General features: G+C 36.9%; 1 protein-coding gene across 4 annotated transcripts in view; it reads left to right on the forward strand.

The window, feature by feature from the left end:
* The window catches only part of PCMTD1 (protein-L-isoaspartate (D-aspartate) O-methyltransferase domain containing 1), an 85,346-nt gene that overhangs the window by 28,387 nt on the left and 33,524 nt on the right, over positions 1-23,435 (forward strand). For 2 of the 4 annotated variants that reach the window (XM_055286450.2, XM_055286451.2), the window contains exon 2: positions 13,435-13,835. The exons of the other annotated variants lie outside the window; for them this stretch is intronic. In XM_055286450.2, the coding sequence (XP_055142425.1) occupies positions 13,529-13,835 (307 nt within the window). In that variant the 5' untranslated portion in view covers positions 13,435-13,528. The remainder of the gene's footprint in view (positions 1-13,434; positions 13,836-23,435) is intronic. 4 annotated transcript variants of the gene reach the window in all.

Below are 23,435 nucleotides of genomic sequence, written 5' to 3' on the forward strand. Positions count from 1 at the left end.
GTTCCATTGATCTATGTCTCTGTTGTGGTACCAGTACCATGCTGTTTTGGTTACTGTAGCCTTGTAGTATAGTTTAAAGTCAGGTAGCGTGATGCCTCCAGCTTTGTTCTTTTGGCTTAGGATTGACTTGGCGATGCGGGCTCTTTTTTGGTTCCATATGAACTTTAAAGTAGTTTTTTCCAATTCTGTGAAGAAAGTCTTTGGTAGCTTGATGGGGATGTCATTGAATCTATAAATTACCTTGGGCAGTATGGCCATTTTCACGATATTGATTCTTCCAACCCATGAGCATGGAATGTTCTTCCATTTGTTTGTATCCTCTTTTATTTCATTGAACAGTGGTTTGTAGTTCTCCTTGAAGAGGTCCTTCACATCCCTTGTAAGTTGGATTCCTAGGTATTTTATTCTCTTTGAAGCAATTGTGAATGGGAGTTCGAAGTTGAATCTCTGAATAGACCAATAACAGGTTCTGAAATTGTGGAAATAATCAATAGCTTACCAACCAAAAAGAGTCCAGGACCTGATGGATTCACAGCCGAATTCTACCAGAGGTACAAGGAGGAACTGGTACCATTCCTTCTGAAACTATTCCAATCGATAGAAAAAGAGGGAATCCTCCCTAACACATTTTGTGAAGCCAGCATCATCCTGTTACCAAAGCCTGGCAGAGACATAACCAAAAAAGAGAATTTCAGACCAATATCCTTGATGAACATTGATGCAGAAATCCTCAATAAAATACTGGCAAACCGAATCCAGCAGCACATCAAAAAGCTTATCCACCATAATCAAGTGGGCTTCATCCCTGGGATGCAAGGCTGGTTCAACATACGCAAATCAATAAACGTAATCCAGCATATAAACAGAACCAAAGACAAAAACCACATGATTATCTCAATAGATGGAGAAAAGGCCTTTGACAAAACTCAACAACACTTCATGCTAAAAACTCTCAATAAATTAGGTATTGATGGGACGTATCTCAAAATAATAAGAGCTATCTACGACAAACCCACAGCCAATATCATACTGAATGGGCAAAAACTGGAAGCATTCCCTCTGAAAACTGGCACAAGACAGGGATGCCCTCTCTCACCGCTCCTATTCAACATAGTGCTGGAAGTTCTGGCCAGAGCAATCAGGCAGGAGAAGGAAATAAAGGGTATTCAATTAGGAAAAGAGGAAGTCAAATTGTCCCTGTTTGCAGATGACATGATTGTATATCTAGAAAACCCCATTGTCTCAGCCCAAAATCTCCTTAAGCTGATTAGCAACTTCAGCAAAGTCTCAGGATACAAAATCAATGTACAAAAATCACAAGCATTCTTGTACACCAATCACAGACAAACAGTTATCATTTTTTAAGCGTGCATTTCTCAGGGGTCTCAGACTTTTTTTGTTGTGGTTTCTTACAATATTTTTAGTAGTGCATAAGATTTATGAATAAGATTGAAATATCCCTTTATTGTATGGGAAATCCAGAACAAGTAATTTACTCTTTCTCAGTCTGTTTTTATTTTTATGGTGCAGGTAATACTTTGCATCCTGCCTCTATTCCTATGATACTTAAGAAATTGTATGAATTGATGTTAAAGTGCTTTGAAAACTTATGGATAATACTTTAGCTATTTTGTTTTATATAGCTTTTACTTGTGTTCATCTGTAGATAAAATTAGCATTTTGGACTTTAGAAAGATGCCATTTTATAAGTCCAAAAACTTTGTAGTTAACCTATATATGTCTTTGTAAATAAGTAAATATGCTTAGATTTTTTGAAAGTTCTTAAAGGAGTCATTGAGGTAATTTGAATTAATGACTTTATTTTGCAGGTGAAAAGACCAAAGCCAGAAAAGATAATGACTTAAAATCATATAGTGTGACAAGGCCAGTTTTGCATTCCACAGTACATTAATATATGGAAAGAGTATATTTGATATGAGCTCATGTTTTGGTTTATTTTATGGTATATTCATGGAAGGGAACAGATACAGATCATCTGAAGTGATGAATAGTCCCCAGTTCTGCATTTTTGCTTTGGAATATTCTTATATTCGAATATTGTTCTTTATAAATTCATAGCTTTTCAATAAGCCCCACTGTGAAATCCTGACCCAGGAGAAGCTGAAAATGTGTGTTTTTTCTTTTTTTCAGTCATGCTTCCCTGTTGATCTTAGTACATCCGAAGAACTATTGCCAGTTAATGAACATATTTTTGTTTATAGACTTTTCCTGAGTTAGAGGAGGTGAACAACTTGTTTCAAAGGTTTTTCTAGGCTGCAGCTCCCATAAGGATATATATTTTAAAAAGTGTTAAGGACGGTTAGTGTAGCACTTCTGTTTCTTGAAAAATCCAGATAATACTAAGAAGTAATCCTTAAATCTGAGGCCATTATTCCCTGAGGATTAATTTTGTTAGCTGAAAGATATGTGGATCGCAAATATAGAGAGTGTTGGTAGTAGGCAGTTGTGTTTAAGGAGATAACGTGCAGTAATAATAGGTTTGAAAAGGTCTTGTGTTGCGTAAAAGGGAGAGGAGGAAAGGCTTTGGGGATCCATAAAGTCCTATAACTTTCAAAATAATAAAATTTCAGCTAGATGAGCCTCATATCTTGTCCTTTAAAGTTTTATATATTACTTTATTACTTCAAATATTATACGCTAAAACTGTCATAGAACTACCATCTACTGTTTCTTTATCTTGGAGTTCACACTGTTTCCAAGCCAAGTGGAATATGAAAATTAAAAGGATGTGGAGGAAGTTGGAAGCTACATCTGTGAATATAGGCATCTTAAAACTCACCATGTATCAAAATGTGTAATGTGGATGTTTCCAAGAGAGCTTCCTTTTAAGAAATCATTTGTAGTATTGAATTGGAGGGGTAGGGGAAGAAAGATAGTCAAGAGAATATAGAAGAAAACATACGCTTCATGTACTTTGACTTTGCTGTAGCCATTGGGAACACTGAAATTTGAAAGGACTTTCCAAAGTAGAACACTGTAACTTTCACGTGTTTTACACTTAGTCAACAGTTGTTTCTTAGATGTTGGCTAAGACCATGCAACTGTGATAAATATATTAAATATAAGATGTTATTTTTCTCTTCAGTGAGTTTACACTCTGGACAGAAAAGATAGGTAGAACCAAAGAAAACTTTACAAGACAATTTTTGCTAAATTATGTAACAAATGCTCTATTAGAGGAAAAGGTATTAGCCAGGGCAAAAGTTAGCTAGTGAGATGGAATTAAACCAAAGAGTTTTGGTATCTGACTGCTGTCTTAGCACGGGTAAGCTCATCCTTCCTTCTGAGACTCCCTGTTAATACGGAAGGGCAGCTACTCTTAATTTAAGCCCTTCAGTACAGTTGATGGCCCAGAGCATGGCAGAAGATAACTGTGTTGTCTTTTCTTCGCTTTAACTTCTCTCTTTGCAGTCAACTTATGTGTGAATGTAAGTATTCTTCCACAGACTTCTGTATGTACTGTCCTTGGCTGTTTTTCTTTTACACATCTCTCACTTCAGGATTTGCATTTCCACTCTTTAGTTCCTCTTTAAGGAGGTCAGTAGGCGATAGCTTTGCTAGATTTGAGAAGCATTGTTTTTTTGTTTTCCCTTTCCAGTCTTCTGTGCTTAAAAATGAAAGTTTAGAATGTGCCCTTTCTGTCACAGAAGTGAAAGTTGGTATTATTGGACCAGCTATATGTTAGGAACTTTATATTCAGTGTACTATTTAATCATCACAAATTTATGATGTAATTATTTTCATTTTATAGATAAGGAAACTGGAGATCACATTAAGTAATTTGCCTGAGGCTGCACGACCAATAAATGACATCAGATGCTCACCCCGGCCCGCCCCCAGCTGCTTCATTCTTCCTTTGAAGCTGAGAGTACTAAAAGGAAAAAGAAAAAAATGGGAGATTGTAAGAGACAGCTGAGTTGAACATCTTTTCACCTAAAAGTTAATGAAAAGTTTAGTTTTGAATTATGTGTCAGGAGCCTCTGAGCAAATTGTTCTGTTTCAGAGGGTTTCATAGCTTCACAGACTGGATTTGAGTTGTGTTTCAGTTAATTCAAGGGCTGTGAGCTTCTCATATGATCTTGTGACTCTTCATAGAAGTATGGTAAAGAACTAGAGCACAGTGCTAGGTATGTAGTAGGCACATAGGAAATTGCTGCTATGTGTTATCACTACTTAAACAAAATTTGAGATTTGTATTCATCATTGAATATAAAGTGGATGTTCTTTGCAGTTTTTGGCAAGTGAGTAGTGAACCTTAGTTTAGCCATTTATTTTCTTTAATAATTCTTTATATTTCATCATATCTCGTTATCATATCGTTATCAGCCCCATCACTGAGAAAAATTTTTTCCCTGTGTAGTTGCCTCTGCACTTAAAGCAGGCTTGGTTCATGAATCCCATGACAAGAGCTTTGAGGACATGAGGAGCATTCTTTGTTCATGGCCACAATTAGTGTGTTTTCTTTTGGATCAGTGGTGAGTAAGCTTCCTTCTAGAGCTTGGTGAGCTTAGTCCTCAGTTTTGCAGAGAAAGGAGCAGCAAGGAGCAGTTGACTGCTTCCCTCTGGGTAGCAGGAAAGGAAAGTGAGTCAGCATTCATTTTGTTCTCCTCCTACCTTGCAACATCTGTCTGCCATTGGTCTGCTTCCTACCTCCTTTAACTTGTCAGTGCTTAATCCTCCATAAGGCATCCTTAAACTGCTTAAGAGACACCATAATATTGTATGGGGCCTTTGACAGTTCTTTCCTAAATAGATTTAAGTCACAATTCTAAATTTTGGAATAATAGCAAGAAACATTTGGAACACTTTGCAAATAGTTTCAGGTGTGCATATGTGAATGTACACTTTATTTTCTGTGCAGCCCTTACCCAACACACAGCAGAGAGAAAAATACCAAGGAGTGAAATTGTGTTTTATGAGTAAACACGATGACTTCCTTCTCAAACAGACGTAACTGTGTAACTGCTTAAGTTGTTCAGCCTTTTATTCTGTTCTTACACTTGATCTTTTTCTATATTTACCTTTTTCGTCTTTCTCTCAAATTCCTTATTTTGCTTTTATTGTTTAGTGCAGGACTTGAACACTCCTAAAATTGTTTCTTCTTTGTGGAAAAGGAAATGGCAGGAGTGAGGCAGTAAAAATTGTGACCGAAGTAACAGAAATGCCAAGGCATGGACAGCAGCCATTACTAGATAACTAAAACTTGATTATATTGAATTACAGATTTGACCAATGCTGAAATAGCATGGAAATTAGAGCTTTGAGGGACCTTAGGAGCTGCAGAATATAGCCTCTTTATTTCACAGGTGAGGAAATGACATTTTGGGGATTTGGCTGGATCAATACAGCAAAGTTATCTGTGGAACCATGGCTACACTTTGGTCTCTTGACTTGTATTTGACTTTTCCATGATTGAAATGAGATTATCTTAGAAGTAACAAATGGCAAACACTGATGACCTAATGCTACACTGGGTTTTTATTAGTGTTTATTTTACTTTCATAAAAAAATTGTACATTTCAAGTTAGGATTATTATTGAATTATCACAGTATTCACTACAGACTTTGATTTACGAGCTTCTCAAGTGTACATCAATTATAATCAATTCTAATACTGATTATATTGATTATTCATAGTCTAACATTGGGGGAATTGGTTACATCCTGCTGTATCCACATGGTAGAATATCATACTTCTGGATTTGGAAAGAGTGTCTCATGGTATTAGGAAATGCTTAAGTTTTATTAAGTGAAAGTCCTGAACAATATATACAGTATAATACCAGTCATATTTTTAAAAAAACAAAGTATATGGTTGCTTAAAAGTTAATAATGACAGTGGTTCTTTGAATGCTAGCATTATGAAAATTTTAATTTTACTTTATTTTCATGTTTTCTGCAAAGGCACATTATCATCAAATCAGTGAGTATAATAAAAATGTAATTTATAATTCAGTTTCCACATTCAGCAATAATGTATGTGGTAAGAAGAGCTATATCTGTGAAACTCTTTGGTGTGGTTTAAGTTATTATTTATGTAATAATCTTCTCTTTCTGTATCTTTATTTTTCTGCCCCAGACTGTCTTATTAAATGTATTTTTATTCCTTAGGAAATTCTCCATATGGCTTTATTATACTTCATCTGTGCTCTCTCTATAACCCCTTTAATTTTACCTTTACTTGCCAATTTTGTTCAAATAATACATGTAACGCAATTTGTAAAGATACCGCAAGCCTTGATGCCAAAGCATAGCAGTCCCTGGCTTCACCTGCTTTCACCCCCAGGTTCACATTCCAGAAGGAACTTAACACATATAGCCGTTTTGTAGGGTATTTAACTTACATGTTGCTAACTAAGATGCTGCTTTTCCTTTTTGTTCATTACTTTTGGACAGATGTACTTTCTGTCATCATAGATGAGGTTTTAGTTCCCATGCCCCTCTTTTCCTCTTCTCTCTCACTCAGTGTGGTTAAACGAGTATTAAAACTAAATAAGGAATTATGTTTATAATATTTTGACTATGTAAACAGTGTGTCATTTTCCCACACCCCCCACACCAAGTAATACAATTCTCTTTATTTTATAGTTGTGGTTTTTCCTTAAAATCCTATTTAATCTTTAGCAAAGAATAATTGTATATTTATGGGGTGCAATATATGTTTACAGTGTGGAATGATTAAATCAGGCCAGTTAAAAAATTTGCCTCACAAAGCTATCATTTTTTATGGTGAAAACATCTACAATTTACAGTTTCAGCAATTTTGAGACAACACAGTGCATTATGATTTATTATAGTCACCATTCTGTAAAGATTACTAAAGCGTATTTCTCCTGTCTGACAGAAACTTTGTGCCCTTTGATCAGCATTTCTCCTTTCCCCCATCTACCCTCCTGCCCCAGCCTCTGGTAATGATCATTCTATGCTCTACTTTTATAAGTTCAACCATTTTAGGTTCCACATGAGTGAGATCATGTAGTGTTTGTCTTTCCATGCCTGTCTTATGTCTTAGTATGTCTTATGACTTAGTATAATGTCTTCCAGGTTCATACATGTTATTGCAAATGACAGAATTACCTTTCTTTTAAAGGCTGAATAGTAATCCATTTATATATATATAAATGGATTTTATATATATAATGTAAATCTGTATTTACCTTTTTCTTTTCTCTCAAATTCCTACACACACACACACCATTTTCTTTACCCATTCCTCTGATGATGGACACCTAGCCTGCTTACATATCTTGGCTATTGTGAATAATGCTGCAGTGAACATGGGCATGCAGATAGACCTTTGACATACTAATTTCAATCTTTTTGGATATAGACTCAGAAGTGGGATTACTGACTGGATCATAAGATAATTCTGATTTTAGTTTTCTGAGGAGCCATACTGTTTTTCATAAAGCTGTATTAATTTTCATTTCCACCAACAGTTCACAAGGGTTCTCTTTTCTCTACAACCTTGCCAATACTTGTTATCTTTTGTTTTTTTGATAATAGCCATTCTGACAGGTGTAAAGTGATAACTCATTGTGGGTTTTAATTTGCATTTCTGTGATGACCATTTTTTCATATGTGTTGGCTGTTTATATGTCTTCTTTTGATAATTGTTTATTAGGTCTTTTGTTTGTTTTTTGATTGGCGTATTTGTTTTCTTGCTATTCAGTTGAGTTCATTTTATATTTTGGATCTTAATCCCTTATCAGACGTATGGTTTGCAATCCCTTATCAGATGTATTGGTTGCAGTCCTTTATCGGATGTATGGATGTATGGTTTGCAGTTTTTTTTTTTTTTTACAATATGTGTTATCACTTCACTTTACTGCTTGTAAACAGTTAGTAAAGCTTTACTGTACAGAAGCTTTCTAGTTTGATACAGTCCCATTTGTTTATTTTTGCTTTTGTTGCCTGTGCTTTTGGGATCATATCCAAGAAATCTTTGCCCAGACTAATGTAATGTAGCATTTCCCCTATGTTTTCTTCTAGTAGTTACACAGTTTCAGGTCTTATATTTAAATCTTTAATCTGTTTTGAGTTGATTTTTGTATATGGTGTGAGATAAGGATTCAATTTCATTCTTCTGCTTGTGGATATCCAGTTTTCCCAGTAGCACTTATTGAAGAGACTGTGCTTTCTTAATTGTGTGTTCTTGGTATCCTTGTTGAAAATTAATTGACCACACATATGTGAAGTTTATTTCTGGTCTCTCCATCTACTTTGATTGGTCATTGTGTCTGTTTTTATGTCAGTACCATGCTGCTTTGATTACTATAGCTTTGTAATAGATTTTGAAGTCAGATAATTTAAGGCCTCTAGTTTTCTTCTTTTTGCCTGTATGATTCCTTACAAATTTTAGGATTGTTTCCTATTTTTGTGAAAAATGTCATTGGAATTTTAATACAGATTATGTTGAATCTGTAATCCACTGTTGGTAGTAGAGACATTTTAACTATTATTTCTGTTAGTCCATGAATATAGAATACCTTTCCATTTATTTGTGTTGTCTACAATTTTTTTCAATATTTAATAGTGTTTAGTATACAAATCTTTCACCTCCTGGGTTAAAGTTTACTTTTAGGTATTTTTTTTTTATGTTGTTGTGAATGGGATTGATTTCTTAATTATTTTTTCAAATCATTTGTTGTTAGTGTAAATAAATGCTAATGACTTTTGTGTCTTGATTTTGTACCCTACAACTTTACTGATTTGTTTAGCAGTTCTAATAGTTTTTTGGTGGGTCTTTACAATTTTCTACATATGAGATTATGTTATCAGTTAACAGAGATATTTTCAATTCTTGCTTTCCTATTTAGATGCCCTTTATTTTTTTTTTCTTGTCTAATTGTTCCAGCTAGAATTTTGTTCTGTGTTGAATAGAAGTAGTAAGAATAGAAATCCTTATTCCTGATCGTGGAAAACCTTTCAACTTTTCATCATTGAGTATGTTTGTTGTGGGATTTTCATACATAGCCTTTATTTTGTTGAGGTATCTTCCCTCTGTGTCCAATTTATTGAGAGTTTTTATTATGAAAGGATATTGAATTTTTGTTAACTGCTTTTTCTGCATCTATTGAAATGATCATAAGGTTTTTGTCCTCATTCTGTTAATATGGTATATCCATTACATTATTGATTCGTGTATATTCAACAATCCTTGTATTTCAGGGATCAGTCTCACTTGGTGGTGAGTGATCTTTTTAATGTTCTGTTGAATTTGGTTTGCTAGTATTTTGTTAAGGATTTTTGCAGATATGTCATCAGGGATATTAGCCTGTTATTTTCTTTTCTTGTAGTGTCCTTGTCTAGCTTCGGTGTCAGAGCAATACTGGCCTCGTAAGTGGAGTTTGTAGGTATTCTCTTCACTTTGATTTTTTGGAAAGATTTGAGAAGGAATTGGTATTAGTTTTTTAAATGTTTGGCCTAATTCCACCTTGAGGCATCTGGTGCTGAGCTTTTCTTTGATGGGAGATTTCTTAATTATTGATTCAGTCTTCTTGCTTGTTATTGGTCTGTTCAGATTTTCTGTTCCTTCTTGATTCAACTTGGGTAGGTTGTACATTTCCAGGAATTTATTCTAGGTTATCCAATTTGTTGGTGGATAATTGTTCATAGTCTCTTATCTTCTGAGTTGTGATATCTCCTCTTTCATTTCTGACTTTATTGTTAGAGCCTTCTTTTTTTCTTAGTTTGCTAAAGGTTTTTTTATTTTGTTTAACTTTTTAAAGAACCAACTCTTAGTTTCACTGATCTTTCCTGTTTTCTTTCTGTTCTCTATTTTATCTATTTCTGTTCTGAATCTTATCTCATTCTTTCTGCTAATCGGGGTTTAACTGGTTCTTTTTTCTCTAGTTTCTTGAATTTATTTGAAATCTTTACTTTCTTTTGATACAGGCATTTATTGCTGTAAACTTCCCTTTTAGAACTGCTTTTGATGCGTCTCATAAGTTATGGTATGTTATGTTTCCATTTTCATTTGTCTCAAGATATCTTTTTTTTCTTTTTAAATTTCTTTGACCAATTGGTTTTTCAGGAGCATATTGTTTATTTCTGTGTGTTTGTGAATGTCCCAAAAGTCCTCCTGTTACTGGTTTCTGGTTTCATTCCATTACGAGTAGAAAAGATATTTGGTATAATTTCAGTCTTAAATTCGTAGACACTTATTTTGTAGACAAACATGTAATATATCCTGGGGAATACTCATTTCAGTTGCTGTTGGATAGAATGTTTTATATGTCTTTTAGGTCCATTTGGTCTAAAGCGTTGTTCAAGTCCACTGTTTCTGTCTGGATGATATGTCCATTGTTGAACGTGGAGTTTGAAGTCCTCTGCCATTATTGTATTTCAGTCGATCTCATCCTTCACATCTATTAATATTTGCTTTATATATTTAGGTGCTCCAATATTGACTACATATATATTTAAAATTGTTCTCTTCTCTTGAACAGAACATAAAATAATGTCCTTCTTTGCTTGTCTCTTTTTACAGTTTTTGACCTAAAGTCTATTTTGTCTGATGGAAGTACAGTCATCCCTGCTCTCTTTTGGTTATCATTTTTCATAACTTTATTCTTAGCCTGTGTGTGTCCTAAGGCTAAAGTGAGTCTTTCATAGGCAGCATATTGTTGGATCTTGCTTTTCTAATCCATTCAGTCATTGTTTTTAAAAATCCATGCGGTCATTTGATTGGATAATTTTTTTTTTTTTTTTTTTGAGAGGGAATCTCACTGTCGCCCAGACTGGAGTGCAGTGATGCAAACTCAGCTCACTGCAATCTCTGCCTCCCAAGTTCAAGCAATTCTCCTGGCTCAGCTTCCCAAGTAGCTGGGACTACAGCTGTGTGCCACCACACCCAGCTAAATTTTTTTTTGTATTTTTAGTGGAGACAGGGTTTTACCATGTTGGCCAAGCTGATCTTGAACTCCTGACCTCAAGTGATCTGCCCGCCTCGACCTCGCAAAGTGCTGGGATTACAGGTGTGAGCCACCGCATCTGGCTAATTTTTGTATTTTTAATAGAGACAGGATTTCACCATGCTGGCCAGGCTGGTCTTGAACTCCTGGCCTCAGGTGATCTGCCCACCCACCTTGACTTCCCAAAGTGCTGGCATTACAGGCGTGAGCCACCACGCCTGGCCTGGTTTATAGTAATTTTTAGTGAGCTGCAAATACACTGAGTACAGTGTCTGTCAGTAAATGGTGGTAGTTCTTATTTATTTCATTATTCTTCTTGCCTTTTTCTCACCAAAAATGTGAGCTGTGTAGTAAAGACCATATTTGATTGATTGTTTTGCTATGATAATTGTTTTGCTATGATAATTTTGAATTGAATGGAATTCAGAAGGACTTAAGGAGGGTCAGATCCTTCTTCTTAAGCCCTAGAGCCCACTCAAAGGGAATAATTTTTTAGTAAATTTTGGCATTTATGGTACAGCAATTTGCCAAATATCTTTGTAGTCAGAATTATGCTTATGAAATCCTTAGGCAAATGCCACACTGGGTACTGACAGAGACTGTCTCCTAGTGTAATATAACCATTTTTTCTTTCACCTTAGGAAGAGATTCACTCTGAGTGCTAGATGAAAAAGTTGACTTGTGCTTAAAGGCCATGTTATTAAAAAAAAAAAAAAAGTATTGAAATGCTACAATTGGACTCAGCAAGTTGGGATGCCACAGCTAAGACCTGTTGAAGGAATAGTGAATTGACATCTCCTATTGCGCTACATTCTACAAAATATATTCATTGAGGAGAAGGGTGCTGTAAGCCCTTGTACTTATATGTATTTTTGAGGACTGAAGGTGCTAGAGCCAGGCAACTTTTTGTAAGTGAGTTTGAATGAATTAAATGTGAATTCACAGTATTTCCTCTACTCCAAAAGTTCTTAAGGCAATTGTAGGAAAGGACAAAGCGGACACAGACAAAGACAATATGATAGGCTCTGTTAGGGGAGCTGCCCCAGTGGTGCCAGGGGCTTGAGGACTTTGGGGATACTTGAGACCCTAATTGGTATACTTCTGTATGGTCAAGAGTTGGAGTACAGCCTTGCCAGAGTTAACTGTCATAACTCTTGTTACTGGCCATGGGTATTTCATTTCACACTTTCTCCTCTACTGATTTATTAATTCAGAAATTGATATATTAACTTACTAGCTATAGTTGAATAAAGCTTAAATTGTATATTCAATATTACGTTTTGAAATTTTTTTAGTTTTCTCAAATTGCACTTACATTTCCATTCAGATGCTGAGTTAAATCTGTTAAAGAAGTTCAGTGTGTGTGTGTGTGTGTGTGTGTGTGTGTGTGTATGTGTGTGTGTGTGTGTAAAACATGTTCTAGTGCTTGGACTATTGAAGTTATTAATAAAATTTGTGGTTTCTGTCACAACAAGGTTTACTAAACAAAACAGTCAGCACACAAGCGCATTAATAAACATGAGTGGGGTTTATTTTGCATTTTATGTTCAGTGTTTCGAGTAGTATGTTATTCTGTGTGTTAACATTTTAAATTTATGTAGTGCATTTTTGAATTGTGGTTTTTAAGTTCAGGAATTTAAAATCAACTAATTTTTAAAATTTATACTGTACTGTACTGTACTGTACTATACTGTACTATAAAGAAGCCAGTGTGGCTCAGTGATTAAGAGCATGGAGGTCGGGCACGGTGGTTCACGCCTGTTATCCCAGCACTTTGTGAGGCCAAGGCAGACGGATCTCTTGAGCTCAGGAGTTTGAGACTAGTTTGGGCAACATGGTGAAACCCTGTCTCTACCAAAAAAATACAAAAATTAGCTGAGCGTGGTGGCATGCACCTGTAATCCTAGCTACTTGGGAGGCTGAGGTGGGAGGATTACTTGAGCCCGGGAGGGGATGATCCAAGATCATGCCACTGTACTCCAGCCTGGGTGACAGAGTGAGACCCTATCTTAAAAAAAACAAAACAAAACATGGTTTCTGACTCTAAAGACCTAAGACCAATCTTGACAGTGTCACTTTGCAGAGTAGCACTGTCCAGTATGGTAGCCACTCGCTGCAAGTAGCTATTAAACACTTAAAATACAGGTAGGTTGACTAATGGAATTTTAAATTGTATTTAAGTTTTATCAATTTAGATCTTAGGTAGCCATGTGTGACTAGTAGCAACCGTAATGGGCTTCACGGTACTAGGTGACTTACTTGACTTCTTTGTGTTCCAGTTTTCCCATCTGTACAGATGAAATCATATAAGTTACTTTTTGTGGTTACTATATGAATTAAATAAAATAATATAGTTAAGAAGGAGTTCAACACTATGCTGGAGCAGAATATTTCCATGAGAAATGGTAGTTAATTATAATGACATACATTTAATAAACAAGTTATTTTGCTTTTGAGCATTAATTTAAACCTGTTTATTTTTGTTCTTCCCTTCCAGGATTAATTTATTTTGGAAATCAAGTGCAATATTGGAAGCCATTTCTACTAATTTTATTTCATTTTTAAATTTATGATTTGATTTGAATACTATCATGGGAGGAGCTGTGAGTGCTGGGGAAGATAATGATGACTTAATTGATAATTTAAAAGAAGCTCAGTATATTCGTACTGAAAGAGTGGAGCAAGCCTTCAGAGCGATTGATCGTGGAGATTACTATTTGGAAGGCTACAGAGACAATGCTTACAAAGACTTAGCCTGGAAGCATGGAAACATCCACTTGTCAGCACCTTGCATTTATTCTGAAGTTATGGAAGCACTGAAACTTCAACCAGGATTGTCTTTTCTTAACCTGGGAAGTGGAACCGGATATTTAAGTACAATGGTGGGCTTAATTTTAGGTAATTTTATTTTTGTAAAATTCTATTTTAAAAAATAAGCCATTTTGTATTATGGTTTATGATTTATAGGAGTTGTAACTTTGTGTACAGTATGTTTGAATGTGTATACTCAATGTAGGTATCTTCCTTACTTAGATGTGAAAACACAAAGTAGTAGTAATCTTTTTTCATTCCCAGTCCTTACCTCAACTTACAGTAGCTCTGGGAACTAACTGTTCTCTGTTAGTCATTGTCTGTACTTAAAGTCAAGCGCTGGTAGGCAGGAAACTCAGGAGTAGTATTTAATCTATTTCAGGTAGAGTGTTCTGTCTTCTGGCATATAAAGTTTGATGGTTATTTAAGAGCATTGTGCTAGGTTTTTGTTAGAGAGACAGGAGAATGTGGGATATATAAGATGTGTCACTGTTAGGGTAAAGCAAGGGATTGGAGAAAAATAGAGAAGAAAGAAGTATATGTTCATTAAGCTTTCAGCATACTTAATGAATGTTTGCTCTGCCAAGCATTGTTCCTGGCATGTGCATATGCCAATGATCAAAAGGGACTAAGATTTCTGCCCTCAAAGAGCTTACTGGGTGTTAAATGCTAGGTATTGTTTAAAGCAGTGTGTGTGTATTAACTCATTCAGTGTTCATAATACTCCTTTGAAGTACAGACTATTATTAATCCTTTTATATGGGCAAGTAAACGAAGGCACAGGGAGGTTAAATAACTTGCCTGAAAGTCACATATCTAGGAAGTGACAACTGGATAATACGGAATATAGGTGGAAGACACATGGGTGGAGGAAAATCTGCGGTAAGACATTATGTTGGATGGAGGATGACCAACCGTGAAGTTTACCAAGCCATTTAGTTCAGCTGCCATATTCACTGGCCGCTACTGTGTGGCATACGTTAAAATAGAGCATTATTTAGAGGGGTGGGGTGTGAGAAGGCATAAGAAAATCAACAGCCTTCATCTAGTCTGATAGGTACTATAGTTGAGGTATATCCCTAAGTTAATAAGGATGAGAATGTGGTGTAAAATTCATTCTAAAGTGATGGGGAATCATTGAAGAATTTTAAATAGAGAATGACATATCCTGTAGTAGGGTGACTCTACATTCCAGTGTGCTGGGACAGTTCTACTTTATCTCTGTTATCCTAGTGTCAGTATTAATAATGTCCTTTCATTCCTCGAAGTGTCTGAGTTTGGACAATAAATTATGTGGTCACATTATGACTTTTAAGGTATAGTCAGGTCTGAAATTTCCTCCCTACACACTAGCTAGTTCCTTACTCTATTAGTCATGGGACATCCCATCTGTTTCGTTTAAAAGAGTGGGGATGGAAGCCTTTCATTCCGCAACTGGGTTAGTTCCTAATGTATAAGAACTTGTTCAAAAGTGATAGGAAATTATTAATTTTCATCGATAAAGATAAATTTAGAAGCTTACATTTAAATTTGACGCTCCTCCCTGTCCTGAGACAGGAATTTCTTAACAGGTTGGAACTTCCAGATATCTGTCACTTCTATCACCAGTTTCATTGAAAAAGGAATCTCTAGGGTTTGAGACAGTCTACAAAATCTAGAGGTGAGAGTAGGGAGAGCTGCTTCTTTTAAAAAAAAAAAAAAAAAAAGGGAATTGCTGTCCTTGAACGTTTCTTAACCAGCTCTGGCAACTCTGGGCTGGAGTCCAAGCCTTATACCATGTTTGGCCAGCCTGAAAGTGCCTGTTTATTCTGTCTTCCCCTTCTCTAGTATGTGCCAACTGGCTCATGCTGAGGAAGGTCAGTCTAGCCAAACTTGGGATGGTGGAGGTATGCATCATAATTTGCAATCTTGCCAGCAGTGAGGTTGCCTTCTTAGACTCATTGCCTTAGTCCCAGGCTCCAAGAGATTAGATGTCTGTGGCCAGATGGCACTGTAGGCAGATGTCAAACTTACTGTATCATGAATGTCTTTTAATCATGACATGGGCAATGTGGGGAAAGAGACCATTGTGTAAATGGTCTACAATGCACTAGATAGTTTCCTCCTGTTACAAAGCTCTAGGGAGTCATGGATCTTTAGTTACATATATGGCAATGGCTCCTGGATACTATTCCAGTATTTATCTTTGTGTGATCCTGCTAAGTTAAGACCAAGATATAGTTGTTCTCGTTTTGATTAGGAATATTCCTTTGGTGAGAAAGATGAAGAAGGAGAAGCAGAAACAACAGTCTGTAAAACTATGATTACAGCTAATAAGTCTTAAATTCACCAGCCTTCTGAGGAAGCTTTATCTTTTTTTACCCTGCTCTCTGTTTTTAGTTTGTTTTAGTTTGTGTTTTGTGTGTGTTTTATGTCATGGAGGGGAAGGTATACATCCATAAAAATCACTTAGAACTGGATCCAGAGGAGGATGCTCACATGCTCCCTGTGATTATTGAGTATGGTGAATCAAATTTGGCTCCACTGTTTCACAGCCACCTTATTAACAGAAGTTCTTTCTTTATTAAAAACAAAAAACTATTACACTATGGCTCATCCATTTTTCTTTTCCACTCACAAGATAGGGATAACAGGTGCTCCCCATAGACAGTGGGTCCTATGGGTGCTACATATTTAGTAGTAAACTGTGGAGGAGTCCCGGCCAAAGCAGGGAGAGCGGGGTATCTGTGATTTGGTAACATAGTTAAGGACGATACCCCTTGGAGAATTTCCACTTTACTCCAGAAACATAAATCCAGAAACACAAATTCAGTGAGAGTGGGGCATCTGTGATTTGGTAACACAGTTAAAGAAGATACTCCTTGGGGAATTTCCACTTCACTCCAGAATCACAAATCGAGAAACACAAATTTAGTGAGAGTAAGTTAGGTTTTTCTTTTATTATTATTATTATTATTATTAATTTATTCATTTATTTTTAGGTAGAGTCTCACTCTCTTGCCCAGGCTGGAGTGTCGTGACACGGTCTTGGCTCACTGCAGCTTCGACCTACTGGGCTCAAGTGATTCTCCCGCCTCAGCCTCCTGAGTAGCTGGTAGTACCAACACCCATGGTTAATTTTTGTATTGGGTTTTCTTCAGAAAATTTCTTAGGATTAAAGCACACTTCAGGGAATTATTCATAAATTTACTTTTATCGAAGACAGTGGAGAATAGATCACTCCAACTCCTGAGATGTCTCATTGAGACATGTTTTTGAATTTCAAATTGAAGATAATTCTTCATGTCCTGTTTGCTTCTCCTTAAATATTTTCCTTGAACTAAGGGTTTTCGTAAAGATTTAGTGCTTAGTTGATTCTCCTCTCAGTACTGTCGTTTCATTCTCAGGGAATTCCATTGAAAAACAGGATGCAAATAAAGCAGCCTCCCACGTCCTGTATTTTACCTCTGCTTTCCATAACTGAATTGAGTATCAGAACCACAAAGGCAAGTTTCTGATAAACTCTTTGTGATTCAGGTAGGGATTCTGAATCCTGATCCTTTTTACTTAGGGATTCATTTTCATTTTCTTGTATAACCCATAATATAAAAATTCTAGGTATCTTATAAAACATATACAGATTCATCCCACCTAATGACTTCCTCTTAGTCTCTTGCCTAGTTCCCTAGTTAATAGGAGTGACTCTGGGGAGACTGCCAGTGCCATCCAGCACTGTGGATGCCACTATCTTGCTGCTACAACATTCATTCCTAAAGATGAAACAGTTGATAATCAGGAAACTTACTGCAGTTGCCATATTGTTCAGAAGCATTAGTTAAGCTATCTGCTGCCGTCATGTTTGACTTCTACACTCTTTCTCTCTTTGTCATGGGACGTTAAATGGTCCTTATTCAGCTAACCTATATTGCCTTTGACCTCAGTGCTCGTGGTTTCTCTCTTTTGCCTGTGTGCTTATGCATGTTCTCTCTTGCTCGCTCTGCCTCTAATGAGGTGTGATTGACATACCATCAAGTTTACTCATTTAAGAGTACAATTCAATGATTTTCAATCCAGTTTGAGGATACTTCCAACGTGCTAAAAAGATTATTCCCCATGCCTAGTTGCGTCCACTCAGTACTCAGCTAGTCCCTGACAACCAGTTACCTACTTTCTGTCTCTATAGGTTTGTCCTTTCTGGAAATTTCATATAAATGAAATCATACAATATATGGTTTTCTGAATCCAGCTTCTTTCACTTAGCATTAATTTTCAGGGTTCATCCATGCTGTAGCATGTCTGAGTACTTTATTCCTTTTTATGGCTGAATGCTGTTTTATCATATAGGTATGCACTACATTTTGTTTATCCATTCACCAGTTAATGGACATTTGAGTTACTAGTTTTTGACCATTATGCATAATGCCATTATGAGCATTTAGGTACAAATCTTTGTGTGGATATTTTCATTCTTAGGTAGATTCTTAAAGAGTAGAATTGCTGACCTGTATGGTAAATTTATGTTTTTAAGAGACCAATAAAGTGTTTACCAGAGTGGCTGCACCATTTTCCATTCCCACCAGCATTATATGAGGTTCTAGTTTATTCACATCCTCACTAATACTTGTTACTTCGTTTTTTAAAAAGCCGTATTAGTGGATATAAAGTAGTATTTCATTGTGGTTTTAATTTGCTCTTCCCTAATGACTAATGATATGGAACAGCTGTTCATGTGCTTATGGGCCATTTGTATATTTTTTTGGTGACATGACTAGTCAAATTTTTTCGTGTTTTTTAATTGAGTTGTTGATTATTGAGTTGTTAGTATTCTTTATATATTTTGGATATAAGTCTTTATCACAAATATAATTTTCAAATGTTTTTTCATGCTCTTTTAAGTGCCTCTTAAAGGATGTTCTTTATTAGCTTACTTTAGGCCAAAAGATTAGGGAGATCCAGGGTGGTCAGTTCCCCCGTCCCTCACCTCTCATTCTTCTTGGTAAGATAAAACACATTCTGGGCCAGGTGCGGTGGCTTAGTCTGTAATCCGAGCACTTTGGGAGGCCGAGGCAGGTGGATCACAAGGTCAGGAGATTGAGACCATCCTGGCTAACACGGTGAAACCCCATCTCTACTAATAATACACACACACAAAAAAATTAGCCAGGCATTGTGGCGGGCGCCTGTAGTGGCAGCTGCTCGGAAGGCTGTGGCAGGAGAATGGTGTGAACCCGGGAGGCGGAGCTTGCAGTGAGCCGTGCCACTGCACTCCAGCCTGGGCAACACGGCGAGACTCCATCTCAAAAACAAAAAACACATTCTGCAGGTATCAAGGTTTCTGTATAAGATATACTCTGTTTTATGCATCAAACTGAACCTCAGTTTCTTCTCTATACCCTGTTACACTTTTTTTTTAAAGGAATTTTTTTTTTTTTGAGACATAGTCTCACCCTGTTGCCCAGGCTGGAGTGCAGTGACACGATCTCAGCTCACTGCAGCCTGTGCCTCCCAGGTTCAGTTGATTCTCCTGCCTCAGCCTCCTGAGTAGCTAGAACTAAATGTGTGCGTCACCACGCTTGGCTAATTTTTTTTTTTTGTATTAAAGACGGGGTTTTGCCATGCTGGCCAGGCTTGTTTTGAACTCCTGACCTCAAGTGTTCTGCCCACTTTGGCCTCCCAGAGTGCTGGGATTACAGGTGTGAGCCACCATGCCTCACTCTGTTTTTTTTTTTTTTTTTCTTTTTAGGAATTATAAAGTATATTTTTTTTGTTTTTTTTTTGAGATGGAGTTTCACTCTTGTTGCCCAGGCTGGAGTGTGATGGCGTGATCTCGGCTCACCACAACCTCTGCCTCCCACGTTCAAGCTATTCTGCCTCAGCCTCCCTAGTAGCTGGGATTACAGGCATGTGTCACCACAACTGGCTAATTTGTATTTTTAGTAGAGACAGGGTTTCTCCATGTTGGTCAGGCTGGTCTCGAACTCTCGACTTCGGGTGACCCACCTTCCTCGGCCTCTCAAAGTGCTTGGATTATAGGCGTGAGCCACCGGGCCTGGCCTTTTTTCTTTTTTTGAGACAAGTCTTGCTCTGTCAGAGCCCAGGCTGGAGTGCAGTGGTGCCATCTCCACTCACTGCAACCTCCGCCTCCCAAGTTCAAGCAATTCTCCTACCTCATCCTCCTAAGTAGCTGGGATTGCAGGCATGTGCCACCATGCCCAGCTAATTTTTGTATTTTTAGTAGAGATGGGGTTTCACTGTGTTGGGCAAGATGGTCTCGATCTCCTTACCTTGTGATCTGCCCGCCTTGGGCTCCCAATGTGCTGGGATTACAGGCGTGAGCCACCGCGCCTGGCCCATCTGTTCTTGATATGTGATTTATTTGGGGCTCTGTGAGCAAATCTGTTTTGAAAACAACCTTTTATTTTAGGCTAATCACATTCTCTGAAATTCATGAAACTCTTAACTATTTGAACTATTACTTCTTAGTCCTAGTTAGGCTTCTGGGCATCTTTTTTCTGCCCTTGTGCTCTATATGGAGTTGCCACCACTGTTCTGTTTCTTAGATTTTTTTTTTTTTTTTTCCGCTCTCACTTACACTGGTTGTGGAGTAGAAGTCATTACTGACAACCACCTCTTTCATTGATGCTAACTCTTAAAATCAACATCCAGGTGATTTTGTGTTTATGGATAATATTACTGCTGATTACAGGGTAATAGTAAATAATAAAAATAATAAGTATTAGGAAGCAATACAGGTTTTACAGAGTTTTCCTAGTAATTTCTTCTGGTTATATTTTTTCATACTATTCTTAGAAGTTAGGAAGAAATTTCTCCAGTGATGTGAAGTGGCTTGGGTGGTTCTCTGAGCATTTTGGGTTTTATCTTTGTGATTAACTGTTTCCCAGCCAAGATTGTCTATGTAGGAAATACAGCCAATCCTTACTATTGCAAATTTTGTCTCGAGAATTCACCTACTTACTAATACTTACTTGAACCGCCCAAATCAAAACTCACACTGCTTTTATGATCACTAGCGAGCTTGCAGAGAGGAACAAAAAATTTGAGTCTTCTGCTTTGCATCTTCCTAGCTAAGGTGGGATAAAGTGAAGTTCTCTCTGCCTTGTCTCTGGTCATACAGAGATGACCAAAGGCATGTCACAAGCTCCCAGTCTGCACTGGGGTCTGTTGATGGCTTGAATCCCAATTCTGGCAACAGTTCGTGGGGTGGCCTCAGGCAAGTCACTAACACTTAAGTTTATTTTTTCTTTTGTAAAATAAATAATATAGTCTCTACAGGATGAGTTCTCAGGATTTAATGTTATAATCTATTTGATATATTTATGTATGTACATATCTTCCTAAGGAGCAGTAGTTCATCTTTTGTTAATTCATTGTTTGCTGTATTTTTTTTAGAACATAACTAGTATACAGTAAGTAATGAGAATTGACTGCGTGTTACTTTGAGAAAAGTACTAAACCTTTCTGTATTTGTTTCCTTAAGTGTAAAATTTGTGAATCTCTATCTCCCTATGTAAGAGCTGGCACCTATGGAATTGTCTTTGTTTCTCTGTGACAAAGTCTTCCCTAGGCTGAGTTGGATGTTGGACCAAATGCGTCAGGTTAGAGCCAGAGGTTAACTGGAGTTGGCAGGGCTGCTTGGTCTGCTGCAGTTCTTGGTCTCGTCTGGAACCCGCCGTCACAATCTCTCTGGGTTTGGCTCTTGCGGGGTCAGTCCGTCTACCCTCCTACACCCTTGCCAAAAATTGTTTCCTTGGATTTCACATCTCTATGTGTTATGTTTATAAATACTTTGACCTTTTTTGGGAATGAACAACTTTGGCTTTATCCTGTAGTGAAGGGTGAATCTTTCTTCTTTCTTCAAGTAACATCCACATGCAAAGGATTCATAGATTTCTGCCTCCAAGGTGTGGCAGCTGAGCTCTGGACACTCTTGATCTTCCAAGCTGCACTCCCAAGCTGGGTTCTTAAACATGTGGTGCCTGCATCCTGTTTCTTCTCCAGTGTACAAAAGATTCCAGAAGTGAGGCCTGTCCCCAACTATTTTTTTCCTGCCCTCTTCCACACGTGACAAAAAGTTTAACAAATTCTCTTCTTTCTCCTCTGTTTCCTTTCTTAGTGAAGAGCACTTTTTTCTTCTAAATTACATAATGCAGAAACCTGAGTACCAGTCTCTCCTCTTTAATTTTATTTTGTGGAGTAGGTAACATAATCACAGGGCTGAAAATTCAAAAGTATCAAAAGGCACACTTTGAAATATTTTCCTTCTCTTCCTGTCCTATATTTTACCTAGTTGCCTCCCCACTTTGACGATAACTTTATAGAGCTCTGAGAACACTGCGATTTTTGCACGTACATAGTGCTTTATAGGGATGATAGTTGGCTTGGAGTCAGAAGCAGATTTATTTAGGAATAGGAGGAAAATATTTGTTGAATTTTGACAGATTTCTATCAAGCAACTAAAATTAATAAGATTAATTTTGAATGGAATGTACTTAATAACATTTACTTCTGTGGCATGCATCATTCCCTGCCATCAGATAATACAGATTTAACATATTTTTTTGGTCAGGCACTATTTTAAAATCAAGACATGAAAAATATTTTTATGCTTTGTGGATATCATTTGTTTCAGTCTTCGTTGTGAACCTTTTAAATTTGAGACCGTAGCTACATTTGTGTACTTTGTCATTCTTTAAAGAAGTATTATGTTAGACCCTGTGCCAGCTGCTGAGGATACAGAAGTGTTCAAGACACATCTCCTACCCTTGAAATTGTGCATGATGCTTCTGAACTAGCAATAAAAGTGTGGTGTTAATCTTATTGGCTGTTCTTCATTTAGTCTAGTAAATATTTATTGAGTATTTATGTGAATCTATCACCATGCTGGTCCCAGGTATCTTCATGTACTTCACAAATAGATGTGCAGTGGAATGAAAGAGCTGATGAAAATGTCTTCCAGGGAAAATGATTGCATTAAGAAAAATTTGAGGCTGGGCGCGGTGTCTCATGCCTGTAATCCCAGCACTTTGGGAGGCCAAGGCGGGCGGATCACCTGAGGTCAGGAGTTCGAGACCAGCCTGACCAACATGGAGAAACCCCGTGCCTACTAAGAATACCAGACTAGCCGGGCGTGGTGGCTCATGCCTGTAAGCTACTTGGGAGGCTGAGGCAGGAGAATCACTTGAACCCGGGAGGCGGAGGTTGTGGTGAGCCAAGGTCGTGCCATTGCACTCCAGCCTGGGCAATAAGAGCAAAACTCCATCTCAAAAAAAAAAAAAAAAAAAAAAAAAAAAAAAAAAAAAAACAGAATTTGACTCAAAATCTGAAGTTGTTTAAATTAGCTTTTTAAACTATTCTGTAATATACCTTAACAGATTTTTTTCTCAGCTTATTGAATTTGCTTTGTTAGAAATTTAATCTCTATTTTAATATTCCATTGCACACAATGAGGTATAGTCATAGGTTGTTCCTGACCTGTTAGTCTTGAATATTAGCACATTGTATAGAAATATGTAAATGAACTAATTGTGACATCTATTCTTGATATTTCGACATTTTAGAGATATGGTTTACTTAGGGCCTTGGTTCCATTCTTTGTAACTGTGAAACCAACACTTTGAGATCTTATGTAAACATATTTCTAAGATTCATCTGTGATAAAAGAGAGTAGCATATACATAGCCATAGACT

Source organism: Symphalangus syndactylus, chromosome 7 (assembly GCF_028878055.3).
Source record: "Symphalangus syndactylus isolate Jambi chromosome 7, NHGRI_mSymSyn1-v2.1_pri, whole genome shotgun sequence".
In the NCBI taxonomy this organism is placed as follows: Eukaryota; Metazoa; Chordata; class Mammalia; order Primates; family Hylobatidae; genus Symphalangus; species Symphalangus syndactylus.